This window comes from Diabrotica virgifera, chromosome 1 (genome assembly GCF_917563875.1).
Source record: "Diabrotica virgifera virgifera chromosome 1, PGI_DIABVI_V3a".
NCBI lineage: Eukaryota > Metazoa > Arthropoda > Insecta > Coleoptera > Chrysomelidae > Diabrotica > Diabrotica virgifera.
In genome coordinates this window covers 154982401-155003551 of record NC_065443.1, presented here as the reverse complement: position 1 = coordinate 155003551, position 21151 = coordinate 154982401, and the positions used below count along the sequence as shown (strand labels likewise).

The window sequence follows — 21151 nt, the reverse complement described above, 5'->3', positions numbered from 1 at the left end:
CGCCAAAAATATGCCGTTTTGTACCTACCAAGTCCTATAGCTGGCTTATGGATAGTCAAAACTCACAAACTACACCGGTTCTGAATCGGCCCTTACCCATACATACATACATACATACATACATACATACATACATGCATATCCACAAACATTTTCCCTTTTTTAAATAAAAATTGACTCATATTTCTGAGCTCGGTAACTTTTGAACGGTATAACCGATTTTCAAAAATAGACATGCGTTGGAAAGGTAATGATCGCTTCTATTAGAAGCCGCAAAGGTTGGAGTTAAATTTTCGAAGTTTTTGGGAGTTTTGGGGACGAGAACGAAAAACAGACCCTAAATAGGAAGGGCCGTAAAATCCACACTCTTGGACCAAAATGGATGGTTGACATATGAATGGGTGAGTCTTTTCCTGAACTTTAAGATGGAAGTTGGCCCAATTTTCAATTCAGTCAGATTTAGAAAATCGAAAATTTCGTGTATATATAGGGGAGAATGGGGGAATGGGAGCCATCGGGTAATGAGAGCCACCCAGTTTTATTTAAATTACGCGCTTTTAAATACTTGCTGACACTGGCGACACGTTACCGACAATGCAGAGATGCAGCGACATCGTTGCAGATGTTTATTCAGTGTTGTTTGAATGTTGTGTGAGCATAGTAGACTTTTTGCAGTAATCGTTATAATACACGTGGTTTACAAAATTCACGGTAAGTTAGTCCCAACATGTTTTTCTTAAAAACTATTTTATGCAAACTAAACTTAACTACCTAAAGAATAATTGCATGTGATTTGTTTTTTTAATCACCTGGTTTTGGTAATTTTTTTCATAGGTTAAAATTTTCTAAACAAAACGGGTAATGGGAACCATTATGAAGACTCATCAGATGGGACTCATCGGATTAAAAAATGTCAGTGATAAAGACCTTTGTGATGATAACTCGGATAATGAAGATGAAACAGATTTATGTTTGATCTGCTATGATTCTGGGAAAAGTGGCAGAACTGTGGTATCGCTGTACAGCTTGTGGTCGATGGGTACATGCAGATTGTTCGGGGGTTGACACAGCTAAAGATTATCTCTGTGACTTTTGTTTAAACAAAATGAGTTAAAAACAATGTATTACTATTTTTGTTATGAAAATTAAAAATTTAATACAGATAAAACTTAAAATAAATTGTGGTTCTTATTACCCGACCTATTGGGGCAATTGGAGCCATTCACTATATTTAGTAATTTCATAATAGCTTTAACATAACTAAATAAATTTACGCAATAATAATAGCGAAGGATAATTAACATTTTAAAGTAGCTCTTAGCCTGGACCGATTTTTTATATACCCTAAAATTTATTTTTTATTAAAGAATATAGTTAAGTGGTTCCCATTCCCCCATTCTCCCCTAGTGTCGCGTGTAGGGGGTGTAGGGGTGCGCCACTGGCGAGAACTGCCGTTCTCTGGTAATGACATTAATTTGGCCATGAACGAGTTTGTAGATATAATTTCTATTAAGATGAATGTTTATTGTCCTGTGAAAACACGGAAAAGTAGTATGTACTAAAAACCATAAAAATAAATGGGTAACCGCAGAAGTAAAGAAAGCCGGTCATCATGTAAAAAATGTATATTGGTTATAAAAAAAACTTCAAGATAATAATTCTCAAAAGGCGTATAAAGAAGCCAAAAGAAATTATAAGAAACTTATTAAAAATGCAAAAAAGCCATTGAATGAACAACTTATCATATAATCAGATAACACATCTAAAACAACATGGAATTTGGTAAATAAAGCAACAGGTAGAAAACAAAAAAAAATGTAATATAACTCTCAGCTCTGACGGTGGCGATATTACATCTTCTGAGGATATCGCTAATGTTTTTGCTGAATATTTTGCAACTATAACTGAAAATAATCTTGAATCATATTTTGGCTTGTCCAGATCTACAAAATGTACTTGTTCTAAAATTTCGGACAAAACTTTTTTCTTTAGGTACATCCGTTACATATCAAGACGTTGAAGACGCAATTATAAATCTTAAAAACAAGTCCAGTACTGGTTTGAACAATATATCCACAAAAGTCATAAAATCGGGAATAGTTTCCCTCTCTGCTCCTTTGAGCTACTTAATTAATTTATCGGTTGCTAATGGCAAATTTCCTGACGCACTTAAAAGCGCAAGAGTTATTCCTATACACAAAAAAAATGATCCAGGATTAATTTCGAATTATAGACCGGTAGCAGTGCTGAACGTTTTATCAAAAATTTTTGAAAAGGTTGTATATAATTAAATGGTTTGTTTTCTCGACAAATTCGATATTAGTCGGCGCACACAGTGGAGGCGGTTTCCGCTAGCGGGCAACGCTAGCGGGACGCGCTTTTAAACGTTTTCAAAAAGAATGCACGTCTTTAAATGTACACGAACATAGTCAAAGCAGGTCCGCGCGGGCCAACCGCCTCAACCCGCCTGACCGCTTTTGCTAGAATGAGAATTTAGTTTTTTCCGCGCGGTTTTAATGTTTACTGCAATGATAATTTAGTTTATTCGCTCTTTTATAATAAGAATTAATAGTTCTCCATGGATTAATTTTATAAAATAATTGTACATTATAATAAACAAAAGTAATAAAGTCAATCTTATTGAAACCGTAATGTTGTGTGACTTAGGTATTTCTAAAACCATTCCAGTATTAACTATTAACTAAATCAGTACTTGAAAAATAAATTTACAACAAAACTACTTACCTCAATGTTATAACAAGCCTTTCTTCCGAAAGGATAGCCTGTTTATGTAAATTACACCAGTTTTTAATTAAACGATACTCCCTCTTTTTCTTAAAGTGCCTATCCGTTCCGGATGCTGGCGATCATCATGGCTATCTTGACTTTGTCTACCGCAGCGCGGAACAGTTCAGTGGTAGTGGTATTATACCACTTTTGTAAATTTTGAAGCCAGGAAATGCGTCTTCTTCCCGGTCCTCTTTTACCATTTACATACCTTCCCTTGGAGAATCAGTTGGAGAAGGCCGTAACGTTCTTGATTTCTCATTACATGTCCTAGATATTCTAATTTTTTTGTTTTGATGGTTATGAGAAATTCACACTCTTTCCCCATTCTACGCAGGAATTCCACGTTAGTAATTCGGTCAACGCAGGATATACGTAAGATGCTCCTATAACACCACATTTCGAAAGCTTCGAGCCGATTCATAGATGTAACAGTTAGTGTCCAAGCTTCCATTCCGTAGAGCAGAACTGTGAATATATAGCATTTCAACAGACGGTATTTTGTTTTTAATGATATGTCTCGACTGTTGAAAATGGGTCTCATTCTAAAGTATGCTGCTTTCGCTTTTATTATTCGCTGTTTAATTTCTGAGTAGTCCCATTCGCTATTTAAATTCATACCCAGATATGTATATTCTCAACTCTTTCGATATTCTGTTGGTTGACTGTAAGTTGAGCGTTTAATATTGTTTTTAACGATACTCCACTTTCTCCAAAATATATTTAAAGTCTCTTGAGTCATTCTCATATACTGGAAGAATCGTTCATTATCTTTTAATTTTTGAAATAGATGATGATATTCTCCATAAATTAATCTTTCTCGATTAATAGGATGTACATCAACTCTCTCTTTTTTTCAGTTTAGTCAAAACAGAATCTAAAGCAATTATATCATCATCGGAAGACGGCATTTTGCTACAAGTAGTAGACGCAACTGCTAGATTTGAACGATCTCTCTCGCTTTTACCCGTCTTCACTGTGTTACCATAACCGCGCGCGAGAACCGCGCGGTTTGACCGCTAGCGGAAACCGCTTTCACTATGTGTGCCGCCTTATATCCCCGCATCAACATGGGTTTAGGTCAAAGTAGTCAACGTTGACTGCTGCATGTCATTTTTTAATATATATATATATATATATATATATATATATATATATATATATATATATATATATATATATATATATATATATATATACACTCTGGACCAAAATTAACGGGCCACCTTAAAAATGGGTTATTTTGGATGTCTTATATCTCCTAAACCTGTTGTCCGATTTAAGTGATTTTTTTAATATGTTATAGCCTTATTCCTTGAAAATATCGTTATAATAATATTGTTGCTAAATAGGTAAATTTTCATTGTATACCGGGTGTACGAATCAAACTGTGTTTTTTTCTTAAAGTTTGCATCACCCTCTGGAATATTCTAGCATTTGTAGAATACTGAAATTAAAACCTAACTATAGCCACATGCTTTCTCAACATTTTGTTGTTTGGTTGATTCACTTATGTTGGATAATAAAAAAGTTAGGTGCTTTAACAACTAGACATGTTTTTTATCAATACAGGGTGTTTTTAAAAAAATTTGGCGAAGTTTAAGGGGTAATTCTGCATGAAAAAATAATGACAGTTTGCTTTATAAACTTATGTCCGCAAATGCTTTGTTTCCGAGATAGGGGGTGTTGAAATTTTTCTGACAAACTGATGATTTATTTATTTCTTTAAAACCGGTTGAGACATGCACATGAAATTTAGTGAGTTTTAATACGTAGTCATTGCAAATTTTTTTTGGCATACAATTAAGCATTTCATATTCACCATTGGCGCGCATACGGGTAATTATATACGCCAATGGTGAATATTAAATTCTTAATTGTATGTCAAAAAATATGCAATAACTACGTCATAAAACCTACCAAATTGCATTTGCATATCTCAACCGGTTTTAAAGCAATAAATAAATCGTCAGTTTTTCTGAAAAATTTCAATACCCCCTATTTTGGAAACTAAGCATTTGAGGACCTAAGTTTATAAAGCAAACTGGCATTATTTTTTCATGCAGAATTACCCCTTACACTTTGCCAAATTTTTTTTAAAAACACCCTGTATTGATAAACAACATGTCCAATTGTTAAAGCACCTAACTTTTTTATTATCCAACATAAGCGAATCAACCAAACAACAAAATGTTGAGAAAGCATGAGGCTATAGTTAGGTTTTAATTTCAGTATTCTACAAGTGCTAGAATATTCCACAGGGTGATGCAAACTTTAAGAAAAAAACACAGTTTGATTCGTACACCCGGTATACAATGAAAATTTACCTGTTTAGCAACAATATTATTATAACGATATTGTCAAGGAATAAGGCTATAACATATTAAAAATCACTTAAATCGGACAACAGATTTAGGAGATATAAGACATCAAAAATAACCCATTTTTAAGGTGGCCCGTTAATTTTGGTCCAGAGTGTATATATGTCATTTTTTAATATATATATATATATATATATATATATATATATATATATATATATATATATATATATATATACAGATCTTGACAGAGGAAGGCATGTGGCCGGTCTCTTTTTGATTTGTACCGTGCCTTTGATTGTCTTGATTTTAATTTTATTAAAAATAAATTTTACAACCTAGGTTTCAGAGGAAATTTCTCGGACCGGATAGTAGACTATTTGAGCAATAGAAAAATGTTAGTTTCATATCAGAATTCTACTTCGACAGTTTACAATATTGATAAAGGAGTCCCTCAACGATCTGTTTTAGGACCGCTTATTCTTTTTATGAATGATCTTCCTGATTACATTAAGTCTCGTGTTATTACTATTTACGCAGATGATACTGCACTAGCGATCTCTGCGCCTAGTAAAGAGGAACTTATATCATTTTCCAACGGTGTTTTTAAGTCATTTGTAGATTGGTCCAAAGCAAATGGATTATTAGTAAACGTTGATAAAACTCAATTTTTATATTTTCATTCCCAAATGTTCTTATATTAGCAATGTATACTCATTATCATTTAAATTTGACGATATACTTATTTCGTCAGTTACAACAACAAAATTTTTAGGTTTAAATATAGATTGTCGTTTGAGATGGACTGAACAAGTCAATGCAATAAATACAAAATTAAATAAATTCTTTTATGCTATTTCTAGAATAAAAGATACTCTGCCGATATCAGCACTGATCAATATCTATTACGGCCTTGTTTACAGTCATATGAGTTACAACATACTACTATGGGGAAATTCTATTGACAGCTGTAAAATTTTTGTAACTCAGAAAAAAATTATTCAAAAATATTCGGGTTAAAATTTCGGGAAACTTGTAAACCATCGTTTATAAAATACAAAATCATGTCATACTATACTCTGTATATTTACCACATTCTTCTGTTTGTCAAAGAAAATTTTAATCAGTTTGAAACTAATGCTCATCGACATGATTACCATACAAGAAATTCTAATAAGCTCCGAATACCCCAGTATAAAAAAACATCAAGATTAGAAAATAGTTTTAAATTTATGGGAATGAAATTGTACAATAAACTTCCCGATGAAGTGCAGGAGATTGCTTGTTTTAACAGTTACAAAAATAAAATCAAAAATTTATTATTAGCCAAATGCTGTTATTCAGTCAAAGAATTCCTTGAAGATACTCTGTAAACCACTATTTTATTTTTATGTATAAATTGTTTTGTATACTCCGTCTAATTTACTTACCGTTGCACGTCATCCGCGTCATAGCCCGTGAGGTCACATGATACCAACACGAAATATTTAGGCGGTAGATGTTTTCTTTTTTAGAATCATTTTGCCGAGTACACTGGCATTACAGCCACTAGACATAATTTATTATGTACGCGTAGAAATAATATTTAAAGATTTCTACTAATGTTAACTTAAAGAAATACACAATAATACTTTTCATTTAATTTGTATAAATGTATTATAAAGCGTTTTTATGAAGCACATTAATTTGTTCGGAACACACTGAACTGTAATCGAACGAAGGTGATATTTTGGCATAAATTGGTATCATTTATTTGACAGTTGCGGTGATGACACTTCATATTTGTTTTTATTCTTTACTATAAGTATCTGTTTCTTTATATTTACTGTTTTTATTATGTACTTTAACGTAAGATTATAACTTAATTCTTGTTTTCTATTTCTAAAGTTTTTATTTATTTACATTGAATATTTAATATTAATTTGTTTTGCTGTATAGTATAATCCACTTCCGCAAAAATTATGTGATGTATTTGATTTAAAATGAATTCAAGAATTTTTTGTAATTGGGCAACAATGTCAACTTAGATCTCTAACGTAAATAATGACGTGCAACGGTAAGTAAATTAGACAGACTGTATATGTCTAAATATGTTATCTTATAATAATATCATGTGTTAGGTGTTAGGTACCTATATAAAATTTTTGGCTGAACAATGTTAGCCTGTAACTGTTCTACAATGTAGAATCATCTCTATGACCTGTCCTATACATTTGTAAAAATGTCTTTAAAGGATTAATAAATATTTCTATTTCTATTTCTACATAATCAGAGCTTGGCTTAATAACCTTATCATCCTTTAGTTGTAACTTATTTTTGTCTCCTCCTATACACATATATTTGATTTTCTCTACTTTGACGTATAGGTTCCATTTTTTATATTCTCGAAATAGCTGGTTTGTCGTAAATATTAGATCATCTTTATCCTGGGCAACCACTACCTGATCGTCAGCAAAATGTAGTGTGTATAGTGTTGAATCGTCATTAAGCTGTATCCCCATGCCAGAACATGATCTCCACCATTTATTCAAGACCTCGTTTCTATGGATTTTAAACAGTATAGGCGATAAGCTGCATCCGTGTCGTAGTCCCTTATTCACCATGAAGCTATCGCATAATCTGTTGTTGATTTTTATGTTTGCTTGAATTTTTTTATAGAATTTTTGCACTGCTTTTATTAAAATTACATTAATGGGGTATTTTTTCAGGACTTAACATAATTTACAACGTGATACGGTAACATATGCCTTAGTTAGATCAACGAACAGTAGGTGTATTTCTCTGTCTTTGGCTACTTTTTTTTCCTTGAGTTGGTTGAGCATGAAGATGTGGTCGATGCAGGATCTTTCTGCTCGGAATCTTGCTTTTTGTTCGATCTCTAAAGGTGCATATTCAATTCAAACAAACATAATTTTGAAAATTAAAATACTAAATAAAAAAAATTATAAGTATTAATAACGGGTGTTGCAGCATCTGGCTCTTAGGACTTCTTGGAGCCGGTTCAACAATCCATTCATGATATCCTGGATATCTGATTGGGGGATATTGTGCCAATCCTCTACCGCAGCCGTCTTGAGCTTTCCGAAGGATGCGGGGGCTGAACTACGGTACGGGATTCTGTCAGACGATTTCGGGAGACTACACGGCTGCTCCCACAACAACGTACAGCTTGACTTGGTTTTGTGCTAAAAATATACTGGCTAGACTGTGGCGGAATGGAAGATACATATTGTTCTTAGATGAGATCAGAATAGACCGAAGAGATCCAGATGGATATCAGGGTGTCTACAGGCGTCAAAGTGAAAGGTTTTACCATGCACTATAACCGAAACAGAGGCTTATCGAGGAGGGCCAATAATGATTTGGGGAGGTATCTCTTTCGAAGTTCGTGCTGATCTTTATTATTGTGTTAGATAGAGGTAGTATGGATGCTCAAGGATACGTGGAAGAAGTTTCTCAATACCATGTCATGTATTGCCCTATATTCAGTTCTAACAGACTGTAAACAAAGCTGTGCGCATGCGTACTTGTACCAGTGTAACTCAGCTCTAATAGCAGAAAATAAATTGATTTAAAAAAAATGAATTTCAAATATGTATTTAATTGGAGGACCGGAATAACGTGCCATGTAAGTTGTAGGACAACGTGGTTGTTAAATTATACAAAATAGTAACTAACGAACAGAAAAGTGGTTAGTAACTATTTTTCATAATCTCGTTCATGATATATATTGAAAATGGGAGACTCTTTGAAAAAACCTTGCTTTTTGTAGGACAAATATTTTTTCGACTAATTTAGATAATTATCTTAAGAATTAACAAAAAAACCAGTTAGTATTAAATTTTTGAGAATCGTCAAATTAACATAATTCATCCCTGTTACCCCTGTTAGCTACCACAAACGAAAATTTTCGTACAGGAAATTGTTGGGCGTCTCATCGAAGCGAAGCTATTCACGAAGATTCAGCTTGATAGTAATTATTTTTACATCAGGTATTTTTACTACAACTTTTGAACGTAGGACCAGGATAACGTACCACGCAATTTGTAGGACAATGTGGGTGTTAAATTATATAAATATTAACTAATCAACAGAAAAAATTTCAGATAGTTAGTAATTATTTTTCATGACCTCGTAATGATACACGTTGGAAAAGGGGGATTCTTTGATAAGACCTTGCATTTTGTACGATAAATATTTTTTCGGCTAGTTGAGATAATTATCTTGAAAATTAACAAATATAACCCAGTTAGTAATACATTTTTGAGAACCGTCAAATCAACATATTTCACCCCTGCTCACTGTGTTAGCTAACACAAAAATAAAAATTGTTGTAAAGACAAAAGTTGGGCATCTCAAAATGAAGCTACTCCGAAAAATTAGCTTTTTAGTAATAAAGGTGAAAATGGGCCTGTGATCTCGACTAATAAACATTTTTCTTAAATAAATTAATTAGAAAAAAGGGTATTTCATGTAATCCTTACTTACCAAACATTCTTTGATGTCCATACGTATCAGCATCTTCTCCCAGCAAAGTAAGAACAGCAGAATCTGCAAGAGTGACTGCGGGAGCACTGAAAAATTCACCAATAATCACCAGTAATAGAAGCAGGAAAAATGCCTTTTGTATATCTTGCGTACGGTAAACAATGGAGGATATGATAGGTTGGACCCAGCTTTCATGTTCCTTGTCTTGGTAGTTGGATGCGTATTGGACATTAATGGGAGACTGACCTGCATTTACTGAGACTGGCTGGATATCTCGAGGTTTCCTGGAGTGGCTAAAAATAAGAAATTTCCCTTTGAAATAATATAGGTACATGCGAAAAAGATTATGTGTTATTTTGTTGGATTTAAAAGAAAATATTTTAAATATTAGTGGTACTAGTAAAAATAAAGATCTTGATAAGTACAATCGTACATAACGAATGAAAATGTATTACCAATGGTAAGAACCGTTACAAACTAAGTATTATTAAAATAGTGTCTGCACTAAAATTACAATAAAGATGTCTAAGTGCATCTTTATTATGATTTTAGTATAGGATGTATTTAGGAGCTACCATAAATCTCTCTTTTTGACAATGTTAAGTTGTCAATCTTATCCTGGAATACAATATTGAAGGGAAATATGTACTAAAATGTGCGAGATGAAGATAGTGTGTTTTCAAGAATCGTCCTTGATTGAATCAATTACTAACCGTAATAATAACCAGTGACTTTTTTATGTTTTTGTCTCAGCAACGTAAAAAGTTGATTATGTCATTGTTAACTAAGTAATATAAACAAATAATGAATTATTATAATATAAAAATAATTTTCACTTTCGTTTGCTTTTTTTTAAAACTCAATTAGGCCAGTAAATGACTGTTTTGGAGTGTAATTTTCCCCACAACGTTACTTGAAGTATTTTATGCCTAGTTGCACCAACAAATCTTAAGAACCAGCTTAGCCCATCTCAGCTAATATATAGGGCCCCTTTAATTCTCACTTACGTTGCACCATAATTTTCGATTCTTATCTAAGCAATCTACGTGACAACCCATTGTGGCAGCTGAAAATTGATCTGACTAATTTCGTAAGTTGAGCTTAAGAGGATGGGTACGTATTTTCGGCTGCAATGCTATTCAAATGGGGATTCATTTTTTTCGAATCCTGAGAAAACTAATAAGTATTTTTGAAAAATTTAAAAGCAGAATGAAAGATTACGTTGTTGGCGAGGGCCTAAAGTCCCTGGGAACTTCTATAATGTTTATTTTAATAAATTACAGGGGTGAAAAAAAATTTAGTGTGATATTTAATTCAAAATGTCTCATTCAAAATAAACTTTTTGTTTATTCTAAAGGACTTTCAGCCCTCGGTAATAATATAGTATTTCATTCTGCGTTTAAATTTTTCAAAAATATTTATTGGTTTTTTCAGAATTCGAAAAAAATGAACACAATGTCCCTGGTAATATTTCCAAATCTATCTTTGTCATACAACGCACTCAGTCGAATAGAATATTGTCAGCATACTGTCAGTCAGACAGTGACATTCATTGACAATTTTAAATATTTGACATGACATCGGGAATATTTTGAAATGTTGATTAAATAATATTGATATGAATATAGTGTATTTGATAAATAAATTATTTAAGACGTGAACTTAATAAAAAGTTATTTATTGTGTATTATTTGTGGAAGATTCAAGCAGAGAATACATCAGGATAATATATTCTGTGATCCAAGTATTTTGTTGTTAAAGATGTTCAAAATTGTAAGCGTTCCATATTAACAATATATAATTAAAAATCACTTGAAACACTTTTCCTCTTTTCTCGATTGAGTATTAGTATTTGTTGTACATATAAATTATTACAATCACTGAATACATAGTTAGTGAAAAAATTATCACATTTATTAACTGAATTAATAATTTGCAATTATAAAATTAACAGTTATTCAAGAACATTTAAAAACCATCTCTTTAAATTAATGATGACATTTTCAAGTAGAATGACATTATAGAAATGTTAACATATCCATACCAGTGTGAATTTTACTACACGTAATTTGCCGTGTAAAGACAGAAAAAGTCGGGATACCCGTAAAATATTTGCGAATTATGTACCGATGGCCTTAAGAGTAAACAGTAGCCATCAACACAAAATATAACTTCTGGAGATAGTATCATAAACTTTGGCAACAGTGGTAATCTTTGACATTATCTAAGATTAATATTTTGACAATATCATAGTCGCGCTAAATGGAAGTAATAGAAAACCATGTTATTATTAATAAATAGATATTTATAAAGATAAACCAAAATGGGTGAAAATTTTATGTTAAGATCGGTACATATTTAGAAAGGTATTTGCATGAAATATCTGATAATAAAACAATAATAAATAATCATTTTTTGTTGTGAAGCGAAACAAATTTCGATTTTCGCATAATTTTGGCACCGTTTTTAATGGACTCTTTCTTGGAAGGTTTCACTTTATTTTTCGTTTGATGTACTTTTTCCATTTTGTTAAACTATTGATAATATTTTTAGAATAAAAAATACTCCCTAAAAGTTTATATACTCGCATTAGAATTCGAAATATTTTTACGTAAAATATACTTACCTACCTACATATAACTAAAACTCACAATTAACAACAATCTATTCTTTCAAAGAGGCCAACAACTTATACAACAACAACAAATATATAATAAATTAACTATCAATAAACACTACTTTCCTATGAAACAACAAAAACGAATTCTTAAATTAACACACTATTGCACTGAATAGATATCGATGAAGATGACAGAACAGATAATTTCTCTATGTTGCTAATTAGTTATTTAGTTATAATATGTTCGAATTTTTGTTAGAAATAAAAAATTTTAGTAGTTCCAAGATTACACAAAATCTAGGCATGGGATAAAAAATTTTATTTAAAGAAAGTTTTTTTTTCTTCTTAATGGCGGTACAGGCTCCTTTTTTCAATATTTTATTTAGTTATAGAGTAATTTCTACGTACTAACATATTTCTGAAATTGGGCTCTGTACCGCCATTCTTTATTATATTACGAATATGTGTGTCAAATATCTCGACAAAATACCTATTCAAAATTAGAGCCGCAATCTTGGAACGCCTTTGTTGCTACCTGTTGATCGCTACTGCAGCCTCTTAAGGCGCATCTTAATCTTAAGATCTGTTGGTACAACCAGGCATAAGTTCCTGTTACCCTCTATTTAACATTTGAAGTTAAGCCCAGGGTTGCTTTTAATTGGGGGGTTAAAACCACTTCTTATCGACAGTGAAAAAACGTACGTTCAAAATAAGCCCGGAAAGGGCTAACTAATTCTCAGCAACTTTTGTTCTATGGGGTTTTTCACTATTTTTCATAAGTCAATAGTTTTCGAGTGATTTCAACAACAAAAAAAAACATATTTTAGACTGTTATTCGCAAATAACTCAAAAAGTAAGTATTTTATCGAAAAAATATTCGAATTTTATGGAAGTAAAAGGCAGATATCAATCACTGAGCTTTATTAAATCTTAACCAAGTTTACTTTCGCTCCTAGAGCATCTTCAGGGGCATTTCGTCAAAAAAGGAAGATATCCTCGAGTGTCATTAACATTTATTTGTTTAAATGGTGGCTTAAATTAACATTTAACAAATATTTAACATACACTAGACTAGACAAAGGAAAAACAGAAAATTTGATTGCACTTCCACATTTTGAAGATGGAGGTACAATGTACAAAATGTAGTAGGTAATACCCAAGTTCCCAAGTACCGGCAATCAAATTTTCTGTTTGTCCTTCGTCTAGTGTATGTTAAGTATTTGTTATAGTGCTCGATACCTGCCTTTTATTTCCGTAAAATTCATATATTCTAGCATTCAATCACTTCCTATTTTTTGAAAAAATATTCTTAGCAAAAATGTAGCATATAAAAAAATGGTGAATGCACAAGTCTGTAGAATCAGTAGAAGTAGAGTTGTAGCTCAAAAAATAGGTTGTTATTCGTCAAATTCCAAATCCAATATGTCAAGGTGAAATAACCAAAAGATGAAGCACTTTTCGGGAAAAACCCCGAACTAGTGTCCCAAATGAAATTAATCATTAATATACAATTTACATTACTTATGTATTCTTCATATGATCTGTAAGTTTCACAGGTTCAAACTGCTTATTTTTGTTAAAAAAATTTTTTTGTTATATTGAAAAATGTCTGTTTTTCAAAATACTATATTTTTTTACAAAAAAAAAAACGGTACCAAACCAACGTTATTTTAACCATGACTTGCTTAGTTTGATGCTAGAAACCTTTATAAAAAAAAACAAAAATAAAGCTTTTTTAAAATGCTAGGGTTTTTCTGTGAAATGAGTCACAAAAACAGGTTTTTTGTTTTTATTTATAATATTGATAAAGCAGAAACCATGATATAAAAGACATAAACAGTTGAAAAACGTTAATTTTATAGAAAATTAAAAATTCAACTTTGTGTGATAAATATTTAAATTTTTTTTCTCGAGCGATACCATCTCTCGCGTTTATATTTCATAGAGAAACGAAAATATGATATAGTGCTGTTTTGGCAATGTTATCATGTTTGTTTTTTCCTATGATACCCTCGGTATCTAATCCCCTTTTATTCGACGTCTCTTACGTTAAAATCGGACCAACAGCAACGAAGATAGTGAATTGTTGTGACTTATCTCAACAAATTCGCTACCCCCTCCTCTTTCATTTAACGTTTCGAACATTAAAATCGTACCAAAAGCAACGGAGATACGGTATAGTGTCCTTTTGGCAATACCATTGTGTTTGTTTTCTGTGTATACGTATTGGATATACATTCTTTCATTTAACGTCTCGTACGTCAAAATCGTATCAATAACAACGAAGATAAATACGATATAGTGCTCTTGACAATACTGTTGTGTTTGGATTTTGCTCTGTTAGCCTCGATATTCCTCTCCTTTCATGTAACGCCTCAAACGTAGCAATTGGACCAATAACAGCGAAGATATGATGTACTTAATGCCGTTTTGACAATGCCTCCATGTTTAATTTTTTTATGTCTTTGTATTCACTATTATGTTTCCTTTCCAACGACCACTCTTATGTCACGATCAGACGAGACTACACCACAAAAAGCTTCAATAACGACCAGAATGGACCTTAGATTTTGGTGGAGGCGCCAATGTTATTTCATAAGGACGCATACACCAAATTGCAGTTTTTAGTGTATTATTTTATTGTATGCTTCTTCGAATTTAGTGCGTGCGCCAATGGCATGCGGATGCATGCGTATAACAAAACAAACATAAACAAACACGATCAAGCTTGCTTTTTCTTTGCATTGCATTCCATTCAGTGTTTTTCAGTTGCATATTTTAAGTGTATTATTTTGCAAATATTTTTTATTTGTTCTATTTTATCGTAAAGTAAGTAATTTTTCTTTATATTTATAGGTACATCAATTTGTATATTCAACAATTTTCATTTACTTTATCTGATATTTTTCAATTCTATTGTAGAATGAAAAGCGATAGCGGAGAGGAGTTCAATATTGAAAATTTTGAAACCGATTAAACATGTTCAGCTCTGAGTTCTAGCTCCGACTAAAAGTACTAGCTATATCGTAACTTCGCTTCTTTATAAAATACAAACGAGTGAGAAGGTATCGCTCCAGATAAAAATAAACTTAATATTTATAGTGGCGAGAGGTAGTAGGGATAGCGCAAATCGGAACACATTTAATGTGCGAGAGGGTCTGGTACGAGATGCTTAAGGGGTTAAACACTTTTAAAAAGAAGACTAAGTTTTCACTCTAATGGCATATAAAACAACATAATGCTATTCTACACCCCACCAGAATGAAAACAATAGGAACCTTCTCTGGTTACACCTCCGAGGCTTCTACAATATGCAAGCCATACGGATGCTGAGACTAAGGAAGATGAGGGAATTCTACAATTTACAATTCACGTCCCATCTGCTCAGCGCGGTAAAGTTCCAACGAGAATGGTTCCCTTCGTACTCCAATCAGAGTAAATGTAAATCAAAAATGAATAACCATTTTCAATTTCGTTGCAAAACGAAAATACAGTCGAACCATATTCTAGTCCAATCAGAGAGTGCAGCAAGCACCTCTACCGGTTTCGAAACTTATTAGTCTCTCATCAGGAGGCACATATGCTGCTCTCCCTGATCCAACCAAAACAAACCCGGACAAACAAACAGCGTGCAGTCCCGGATTGCAACGATTGAAATGGCATAGATGCCCTAGCGACAACTGCTACAAGATTAATTTTTCACTCTAATGGCATATAAAACAACATAAAGCTATTCTACACCCCACCAGAATGAAAACAATGTGAACCTTCTCTGCAAGAACAATCCGGGACTGCACGCTGGGGTTTCTTTTGGTTGGATCAGGGAGAGCAGCATATGTGCCTCCTGATGAGAGACTAATAAGTTTCGAAACCGGTAGAGGTGCTTCCTGCACTCTCTGATTGGACTAGAATATGGTTCGGCTGTATTTTCGTTTTGCAACGAAATTGAAAATGGTTATTCATTTTTGATTTACATTTACTCTGATTGGAGTACGAAGGGAACCATTCTCGTTGGAACTTTACCGCGCTAAGCAGATGGGACGTGAATTGTAAATTGTAGAATTCCCTCATCTTCCTTAGTCTCAGCATCCGTATGGCTTGCATATTGTAGAAGCCTCGGAGGTGTAACTAGAGAAGGTTCCCATTGTTTTCATTCTGGTGGGGTGTAGAATAGCATTATGTTGTTTTATATGCCATTAGAGTGAAAACAGTATTGTTGTAGCAGTTGCCGCTAGGGCATCTATGCCATTTCGTTCGTTGCAATCCAGGACTGCACGCTGGGGTTTGTTTTGGTTGGATCAGGGAGAGCAGCATATGTGCCTCCTGATGAGAGACTAATAAGTTTCGAAACCGGTGGAGGTACTTGCTGCACTCTCTGATTGGACTAGAATATGGTTCGGCTGTATTTTCGTTTTGCAACGAAATTGAAAACGGTTATTCATTTTTTTTACTTTTAAGAAGTTTTGATGAGTTTTTGCTCTCGGGGGATGAGCTCTCGGGGGAACCTGTAACCCCTAGAGAGCGCGTCCCCAAGGTGGCGGATAGGGGCATGTCCTCACCAGCCTAGTGCTGGCGGATAGGTAGGAAATAAAATACTACCCGCGGACCAACAGGTAGGGCGGAGGATGCTCTAAAGCTGTAGAGAAAGCAAATCCTCTAGGAGAAGGAATACTCCAAAATCAAACCCTGGTCCTCCAGGTCGGGGGTTGAGGCATCGGGTTAACTCCCCGTTACTCGGAAAAATTCAAACTGTTAAAAAACCTAGCGAAACGCCTCGGAATCGATTGATTATAAAACGACGACACATGCTACGGAAAAGGATGACGAATATTGGAACTTGGAACGTACAAGGGTTTAAACAAAAAATAAATGAAGTAATACACGAAATAAATAGACTGAACATAGACATCGCAGTGATTACCGAAACAAAACGAAAGGGTCAAGGATCAGAAAATATCGGAGAATATGATTACTTCTACAGCGGGGTACCAAAGGAGAAAAGAGCACAACAAGGTGTAGGTATACTTATACGCAAGAAACTAAGGAGATTCATAACTGCTTGGGAAGCCATCAGCGAAAGGCTCATAAAAATGAATCTAACTATCAAAGGAAAAAAGATTACGATTATTGGAGTATATGCAGTAAACGATGATGCACTGGTGAATATTAAGGACGACTTTTTTGAAAAGCTACATTCAGAAATTGCAAATATCGGCAGATCACGAGAAATTATAATCTTGGGGGACCTAAACAGTAGAACAGGCAAGAAACAGCACAATAAAGTCATAGGCCAATATGGTGAAGAAGCTATAAATGACAATGGTACTAGGCTAATAGCCTTATGCGAACAAAATGATATGAAAATCACAAACGGATTCTTCCAACACCGAGATATCCATAAATATACATGGACACAAAATACCCGAGGGCTGAAATCAATCTTAGACTATACAATCATAAGACAAAAGACTAAATTGATTGTACAGGATGTGCGGGTATATAGAGGAGCCACTTGCGGCAGTGACCACCATCTATTAAAAACAAAGCTCACAATAGGAATAGATAGAGCAAGAGATTTAAAAGAAGCTGCAGCGGAAATAGAAAAATTAACAGAAAAGAAATACAACCTAAACAGCTTAGAACAAGAAAGCGTGAGGGATTTATACAGGAGTAGATTAGATAAAAAGTTAGAAACCATGCAATTTACCAGCAATGAAGAGCATTATCATTATATAAAAACATGTCTTCAGGAAGCAGCAACAGAGGCTCTCGGACTCCAAATAAAAAACCACAGAAAAACTCCGTATTGGTGGGACGAAGAAATAGAACAAGAGATTAAAAATAAAAGAGAGAAGTATAAAAAATTTCTGAACACAAGGACCGACGCCGATAAGGTAGAATACAAGAGGGTCCAAGCTAAAGTGCGAAAAATGATATGCCAAAAGAAGAATGAGGCTTGGGAGCAAAAGTGTAACATGATTAACACACATTTAGGAGGACGGAGAAGTACAGAAAGTTGGAAAGTATTAAAATCGCTACGACAGGAAAAGAAAAGAGATATAATATCAGCAATCACACCGGATCAATGGGACGAATATTTTGAAAAACTCCTAAATGAGGACAGAGCGGAATTTTTAAATAACAGTGATACCAGCAATGTAAATATCTTAGCCTCACCATTACGGGTAACAACAAAAGAAGTAGAAGAAGTATGTAAGTTTTTAAAAAATAACAAAGCACCAGGACCAGGGAACATACCAGCTGAACTAATAAAATATGGCACAACAAAATTATATGAAAACCTGGCTAAACTCTTTCAAAGATGCATCAACGGAGCGGAAATCCCAGAAGAATGGAAGACATCATGGATATCCACCATACATAAAAAAGGCAGACGGGATCAATGTGACAACTACAGAGGCATCGCTGTAACGAACTCGATCAGCCGAATATACGGAAAACTGATTAAAAATAAAATCGAAAACGAATATAAAGATATAGAAGCTGAAGAACAGGCAGGATTCAGGGCAGGGAGATCAACGGTTGACCATCTGTTTTGTATTACACAGATTATTGAGAAGAAACTGGCCGTCAACCAGGAGGTGCATCTGTTATATGTGGACTTAAGAAAAGCGTATGATAGCATCCCACAAAACAAATTATGGGAAGCATTAGAGAAAACCAATATAAGCGCAAATTTAATAACAGCGACGAAACAATTGTATACCAAAACTGCATCAAGGGTGAAAGTTGGAAGCAGGCTATCGAGAGGATTCCAAATTAGCAAAGGCCTAAAACAAGGGTGCTGCCTTTCACCGACATTATTTAAGATCTACCTCGAACAAACTCTAAAACTTTGGAAACGCAAATGCAAAAACATGGGATTACCGATCAGCAACAATACAATATACACTTTGTCATTTGCAGACGACCAACTTGTACTAGCGCAAGACTACGATGATATAGAATATATGACAAGGAAATTAATAGAGGAGTACAAAAAAGGTGGTTTGGAAATAAACATAAAGAAGACCGAATATATGTGTATCGGTGGGACACAGCAGGACACAGAAACAACCAGGGAAGAAAAGCAATTACCCTTCTCAATAGCATCCTCTGGGACCAGTCAATATCAAACAACAACAAACATAGAATATACAATACAATTGTTAAGAGTATAATCACTTACAGCAGTGAAGTATGGCAAATAAAAGAAAGATACAAGAGAAAACTTGAAGCAACAGAAATGGATTTCTGGAGGCGCTCAGCAGGAAAATCAAGATTAGAAAGGGTAACCAACAACAGAATTAGGGAAATAATGAATGTGAAACACACAATAGTAGATGACATTAGTACCAAACAGCTTAGATGGTATGGACACGTACAAAGAATGTCCGAAGAACGACTCCCGAAACAAATCCTAACGTGGACCCCTCATGGTAGACGAAAAAGAGGAAGACCCCGCCTGAGTTGGAGAGAAGGCATAAATCGAGAAATGAGAGAAAGAGAATTGGATGAAGACCTTTGGATGGACCGAAGTGAATGGCGACTAGGCATCGGAAGACGTAGGAGAACGTTTTAAAACCGATATATATATATATATATATATATATATATATATATATATATATATATGATGAGTTTTTCCCGAAAAGTGATTCAATATATTATGCTAACATGTCGCTAAAGAGTTCTTAATATAACTGTTTTTTATCTGACTATAGAGTAAAAATTTTACAATTAAAGGAATAACCTAGAATACACAAAAAATTGTAGAGATAACTTAATTAACCTAACAATTTTAAGTGCCGTTTGTTTCAAAATTTGATAAATGTCAGTTGTCAGTAGTGTCAAAATTAGATAAAAATTAGTAGAGTAAACTTGCCTTTTTTTGTGAATTTGATGGCCTTGGCCGAGCCAATTAGCCAGACATTTTGTTATTTTAAAAACAAGCAAATTTGTTTTTCCAATCAGAGGAATTTTTTCTGTATTTCTAACTCTAAATACATAACAAACTAACATATTACAATTATTATCTAAATAATACACTGGTTTTGTTGTAAATATTTTTTTTTGTAAATTTTTATTATTTTTTTGTATTTTTTTTTATTATTATTTTTTATATATTTTTTTATTATTATGTTTTTTTTACTACGCTAAGACATAAACCCGATTCAATATCGCGGAGGTTTACATCTTCTTAGTTTTTTTTTCTTTTTTTTTGCTTTTTTTGCTTTTTTTTTTTCTTTTTTTTTCTTTTCCTTTTCTCTTTTTTTTTCTTGTTCTTTTCTTTTTTCAATTATAATATACAATAATTACTTAAATCTACAGGGTTTAAAAAAAATAACAACAAAACAAACATGTTTGTTTTGTTTTAACAAACATGCCTGCTTACAAAATTTCTTAAATACAGGGTAAATTTTATTGCTACAATTTATATTTTCAGTTTTTGATATGTTCGTAAATTGTTTTTATCGTATTAATATCTTCAGAAAATATCAAATTGTTCAGGTAAACGGGAAGTGGAATTTTTAATATATTAAAATTATCATAAAATGTGTTTATATTTACTGATTGATGTGAACATTCGAGGAGAATATGTAGTAGATCACCTTCTTTTCCACACTCACAGTTAGGTGACTCTGTGAGACCCAAACTGTACATATGAAGGGGGTAAGAGCATGTTTACATCTCAATCTATTTATAACTCTTATGAAATGGCGATTTGATACAGAATGAAACCATCTTTTAATGGGAATTTCAGGCTGCATTGGTTTGTAATTACTACCAGTTCTCGTGTTTCGATAATGCCTTTGCCAATTTTCTTTTTAGTGTCGTCTACTAATAACATCAATATCCGAAATGGGTAGTAAGTTCATGGGAAGTTCTTCGCCTATTTCTAGGGCGGATTTGGCTAGCCTGTCTACAATTTCGT

General features: G+C 33.4%; 1 protein-coding gene across 2 annotated transcripts in view; it reads right to left on the bottom strand.

The window, feature by feature from the left end:
* LOC114337770 (major facilitator superfamily domain-containing protein 6) overlaps positions 1–21151 on the bottom strand; it is a 90948-nt gene that overhangs the window by 39627 nt on the left and 30170 nt on the right. For both annotated transcript variants that reach the window (XM_050641653.1, XM_050641652.1), the window contains exon 4: positions 9597–9889. In XM_050641653.1, coding sequence (XP_050497610.1) covers positions 9597–9889 — 293 coding nt within the window. The remainder of the gene's footprint in view (positions 1–9596; positions 9890–21151) is intronic.